Here is a 5975-nt window from a genome sequence, read left to right on the forward strand (position 1 = left end):
CAGCAGTTTTCTGTCGGGGATTTGTCGTGTCGTGTCGTGCCGCATCCAGTGTAGACCATAGATATGTATATCTATGGTGTAGACAGCATGACTGATTATAATGAGTTCTATAGTATTTTCTCGCGCCGCTCGCGTCTGGTGTAGACACGGTGTAACATTGGTTTTGCCAACATTGGCTACCAGAAATCACTTACCCCACCTTTAAGGTACCACCACAAAAACACACTCAGCAAAATACTGTTTATTTATTGTTATTGAAAACATCAAAAAATATTGAGATACAATTTTTTTAATTATTGCACACCCCTAACCTACAGTATTTCTTGGATAGCCTGAGGGTGAGTAAATTAACAGCAAATTTTCATTTTTGGGTGAACAACTGAACTAAAATCTTCAGTTCCCAGCTCACCTCTTTCTCCAGCTGTTCACCAGGCTCCAGGACTGGGTCTCCCCTCACGAGCCTCAACTTCTCCAGCTGCTGGCCGTGCATGCGGTTGGGTAGCAGGAAGTTGAGAGGGAAGGAGATGTTTTCTGCATACCAGCACCGCGTAACATCCACATAGTTTTTAGAGTCTATCCACAGTGTGTAGATCTACACAGAAAGAAGAGTTCAGAAACATATGTGGCTTCTCAGAACTCCACTTGAGTTCCACTAATACTGTTAATGCCTGTTTTACAGTTTTAAAGAGGAAAACAGGCTGTGCGGCACATCAGTGAACATGACAGATGTCCTCGGGGGGACAGTGAAAGATCAAACATCAACATTTGACTGTGTCATCATGCAGAGTTCAGCTCAAGGAAAAAGAGCTTTGCAATGAGCCATATGAACTAGGGATGTAACGATTAACCGCGAGCCGGTTGAAAATCGATTCAAATATGTGACGATTCAAATCTCTTTAGAAAAGTTTAGATGGTATTTTTTCTTTTCATCTTGCCTCTGTATAATGCATATTAAAGTTCATATGTGCAGCGCTGCTTTGTTTACAGCGGAAACCAAAGAAACGCTTTAAGTGCCACCTGCTGGCAGAGAGTGCATCTGCGTTTCATTCAGCTCGTCTGCTGTTTCTGTTTCATGCAGATATTTTTTATGCATAGTTTCACAAAACTGAAGTCAAACCATTCTGTTTTTGCTTAATTTCGAAATTATACAATCTGATTTAGTTTAAAAACTGCTCATGTTGCATGTATGCAGCATCTTTGTTTGGATCATGATTAAAATGCAGTGGTTGCCTCTAATTTTAAATGGGAAGAGCACAGACAAAGCCTTAGTTTGTTTATATGAAGAGATTTATTTTATTTGTGTTACTTATTTATTTGATTTGGGGCTTGTTTTAAAATTTCAATGTAGTTTTGTTATTTACATTTACATTATATTTCAATTTTGTCATTTAGCAGACACTTTTATCCAAAGTGACTTACAAATGAGGACAATAGAAGCAATCAACATCAACAAGAGAGCAATAATATGCAAGTGCTATATTAGTATATTATTATAGTGTTATATTTCAATTTCACAAAGAAATGTGCAGCATTTTGTCCAAGCAATAATAAAAGGACACATTTAATTTATAATTTGTCTTAAATCTCATTTTGTAAAAAAAAATAATAATAATCTTCATGCTTTACTCCACTCAATCTGACGTTTGCCATTGCTCTTGGTGATGTGAGGCTTGCATGCATCTGCTCGGCCATGGAAACCCATTTCATGAAGCTCCACGATTCCACTTTCCAATAATACCACTTATAGTTGACCACAGAATATCTGGCAGGGACAAAAATAGACTTATTGCAAAGGTGGCATCCTATAACAGTACCATGCTTGAATTCACCCAAAAGTTTCCCAAAAGCATCATTAGCAGACTATGGTCGCAAATTCCGTCATTACCATTATTTTCAACAATTCGCTGTTTCCCGAAACCATAGTTCAAACGATCATTCGCAAACAGTGTCACAAACTTACAAGTTTGGAATTATAGCTCTCAACCTGTGGTTCGAAGCGTAACCTGTGGTTTTTTGCTAGTATGATATGTGGACTTCAAGAGATCATGCCCTTGGGCACAATAAGCAAGCTAACATGCAATACATTCTGTATCTTTCATTCCAGTATGTATAAATATATACAGTACGTTTCAATCTATATATTTTAGTATGTCAACAGTCAACGCATTTTTTGAAGAGTGCCCATGTGCATAAATGCAGGAGGGAACCTTGGAGTATGACATAAGAGGGAAACCACAACGAATCAAACATCAAATAAAGCAAAAAGACAAGGAACAAAAAATAATAAAGTAGTCATCAGGTGCCATTCAATATAGCAGCATCTCAAAGATCTCGAATCAATTAATTAGCAGAAGTTATTACACCACCATACTCGTGTGACGTCATTAATGCCGACCATATATTGTTAAACCAATGTGCACCGTTGGTGGTAACACATTACAAGTAACACGAGTTATGTAATCCGATTACTTTTTAATTAACTAGCAAAGTAACACATTACCTTTAAATTTAAAAGTAAATATCTGAGTTACTTCTGAATATGAGTAAAGCAAAAATAACGTAATGCATTATTTTCCATAAAAAAGTAACCAAGTAACGCAATTAGTTACTATTTATGAAGTACTGCAATATTGTAATGCATTACTTTTAAAAGTAACGTTCCCCAACACTGCCAATGTGGTTCAAACGATGGTCTTTACTAGCTAGGTAGTTTCCACAGCGATGCATCGTACTATGGTAGTTAATTAGAGTTACATCGCTGTATGCGAAACGCACTTCAGAATGCCCCATTTTTTTCGCAAATGTTTGTAAATGCACGACGTAGCTGGGCGCCGCGGACAGATGCCGAACGGCGCTGCCGGTGTGCCTACACTCATAGAAAAATTATGTATTTGAATTGTAAAGATGTGGCGCGACGTGACGCAGCGCTTCTCGTCTGGTGCGCGACCGCCTGAAACGCTGTTTTTTTTCACCTCCGTGCCCAAACGTCTTTGTTTGGGCTTCCGAAAGCGGATGATGTCAGGAAACAGTGGTTGCAATTTATTTTTTAACTCTGTTCCTGAGCATTATAACCCCAATTTGCTATTGTGTGCTGCGCATTTTACTGAGGACAGCTTCCACAACACCAGGGAGTAAAGTGCCGGATTCGCCCAAAAGCTTTTGTTGAAAGACGGAGCAAGGGGCGTGGCAGTACTGAAACACTGTCTAAGCTGTTCGCCAATCACAACGCACTGGGACAGCTAACCAATCACAACACATTTTGTTTTTCGGAAGGCGGACCTTCATCAAACCCGGAACTAATCGAGCCGTTTGTGCCAGCCTGGGGAGAAAGGTATTTTAATAATGTAAATTATGTGAAAAATAATGCGTTTTTCGAACCACCAAGCATGAGAGCATGTTCTAGTACACCCCCAAAACAAAATCAAGACTTTGTAAAAGAGCATAATAGGACCCCTTTAAGTAATTTTACTTGTTAAGTAAATGCATCCTGATTCAAGAATTTGTAGATATTTGTACTAGAAAATCATTTTTTCAGTGTATAAGAGGTGTGTCCCAATAGTTTTGTCCATATAGTGATATATCTATTTTATTGTCTTTTGCTGCTCACTCCTCACCAGTGCAGGTAGCAGTTTTTCCTCCAGTAGGGAGACAAAGGCAAGCATATCTGCGCCCTCCTTTGCTGATAGGTTATAGTCTGCATTGTACTTCTGAAACACAAGAGACAGTATTTAAAAGCACTCATCACATTTGCACTGAATTGTAATATACTGTTTGTCTACTGAAAAAGCAGTGACTAACAATCAAAGCAGCAGCTGCAGTATGACAGCAGTTGTTAATGTAACTGTAAGCAGTGAATGCAACTGACCATGATGTGTTTAAACATTTCTGGATGTCTAATACAAAGCCAAACACCCTCTTAAGGACTAAATGGACACAACAACAGAAGGTTTCAAGCAATAAAATTAGTAAATTTCCATGTCTCTTTCACTGGGGTAACTCAGACATGCTGTGCACACTCTTAGTTCACCACTAACAAGCTATAAAAGGTCATGCCATACCCACCGCCTTTAAAACACTGTTAACACTGTTACTGGGAGACCGCTCTCCTCACAGCTACAACAACTTACATCACCAACAATGTCAAGAGTAATCTGAATTATTTTCTTTATAAAATAATAAAAAGTGAAAGTTTATGTTTTGCTCTTCATTTAATCACCATGTCAGAATTCCAAAAGGAGCAGATCAAACACATGAGAAAACACTGTCTTGCCGTTTTTAATGTATGTTTGAACATATGCATTCGGGGTACAGGTTTCCAGGTCTAACTCCAGATGTTACTGACTATTTCCTTTAAAAAGAGCTTCAGAACAGCTGTCTTTTCATCACTCAACACTCTCTCACAACCTACTTAGCATCTTCAAGGAAAATCCTTCACCTGTTTTCTGAGGATGCAGATCTTGATTTAGATGCCAAGGAGCTTTAGGGTCTAATCCTCACCTGTTGAGTGTGTGTGTGTGTGTGTGTGTGTTTTGTTGGCCTCTCTCTGAAGGTTGAGAGGGAGGTTGTTCACCTGTTTCCTGAGATGAATGATGATCTTACTGGGTTGGGAGATGCTTCCTCCTTCCCTGGTCTTCAGAGCAGGCAGAGTACCTTTTGGAGGAGAAAACAACTCGCATGTTAACTCTACTTGAGAAAAGTTGAGAACAATTCAACACACTCCCTTAAGTACAAGTGTATTCAAACCTAACGCTCTCCTCAAAGGGTTCCAGAAGTCAGTGGATGCTTGAACCATTAACCTATGACCTTTTGAACTCTGACCCAAAATGAAAGAGGGTGTAATGACCAGTCTAAGGTTCCCTCGTGCAGCATAAATACAAGCTATCATTCAGTCTTTGGCAGTAGCTCACTTTAACAGCTTCGTGTGTCAGATGACCAGTGAAGTCTGACGTGATTCTGGCAGAAAAATCACCTGTAGGGCTTCTCCATGGGTTGGTGATTTTGTGAACTTTAAGAGGAGCACCAGCAAACTTGGCATAGGCCTAAGAGAACAACAAGACAGAGAAAACACAGAATTAACTCATTCATGGCAAGCTACAAATTAAAAAGTCTTAAGTAACAAAGTCTTACAGTTGATTTCTGGGAGTAAAATCCCAATTGTATCCCAAGTACAGTGAAAAACTATTCATAAACAAATTTAAACACAATTTTCTTTTAAAATGCACTCCATTGATACGTTTAATTTATGTATTTGTTTTATTTGAAAAATCATATTTTTAGTGTATAGGAACCATTTGTAAATAATCAGGACCCAGACCTTGTGAACACAGTCTTTTTAGTGGTTTTTGGCCTGTAAACATTTTGTTTGCAGTTTTGTTTGTATGAAATTTGTAAGAACTAACCATTATACCAAATTACTCCTTGGCATAAAAATGTTCTTATTTTTTCCCCCTTTTTCATTCTTATAATGAAGCGTTTTTTCCCTTCATTTCAATATTAGGAAAATTGTATCACCGTGACTTTTTTTTTTTTTTCTTCTTCACATTTTTGCTTAAAGGTGTATTCAAGTCATTGTATGTGTGAATCAATGGTATTTTAGTATCACTGAGAATATTATAGTATTTATTTTATTTTTAGTTAAAGTTTTATTAATTTTGTGCACTTTTATTAGTTTTTACAGTATGTCTATGTAAATGGGTTTTTTCAGATTTAGCTTTAGTTATTTTCAGTAAAAATTAGAAATTTTGCTTTGACAACAAGCTGCCTTTTTCTGTTAAAAAGTTTAAACAGTTCAATAATGTGCTTAAAATTAGTGTCATATTTATTTATTGATGTATTTATTTATTTCATAAAACACATTTACACACACACATATATATATTTATATTATTTATTTATTTCATAAAACACATTTACACACACACACACACACACACACACACACACATATATACAGTATGTGTGTGTGTGTGTGTGTG

The 5975-nt window shown here is 37.3% G+C and overlaps 1 protein-coding gene across 1 annotated transcript in view; it reads right to left on the reverse strand.

Annotated features, from left to right (window-relative positions):
* mtx1b (metaxin 1b) overlaps positions 1–5975 on the reverse strand; it is a 15622-nt gene that overhangs the window by 4215 nt on the left and 5432 nt on the right. The window contains exons 2-5 of the mRNA XM_016466190.1: positions 4970–5039; positions 4571–4650; positions 3615–3707; positions 410–592 (exon numbers count right to left, since the gene is read on the reverse strand). Of these exons, the coding sequence (XP_016321676.1) occupies positions 410–592; positions 3615–3707; positions 4571–4650; positions 4970–5039 (426 nt within the window). The remainder of the gene's footprint in view (positions 1–409; positions 593–3614; positions 3708–4570; positions 4651–4969; positions 5040–5975) is intronic.

Source organism: Sinocyclocheilus anshuiensis, unplaced genomic scaffold (genome assembly GCF_001515605.1).
Source record: "Sinocyclocheilus anshuiensis isolate Anshui unplaced genomic scaffold, SAMN03320099.WGS_v1.1 scaffold132, whole genome shotgun sequence".
Lineage (NCBI taxonomy): Eukaryota > Metazoa > Chordata > Actinopteri > Cypriniformes > Cyprinidae > Sinocyclocheilus > Sinocyclocheilus anshuiensis.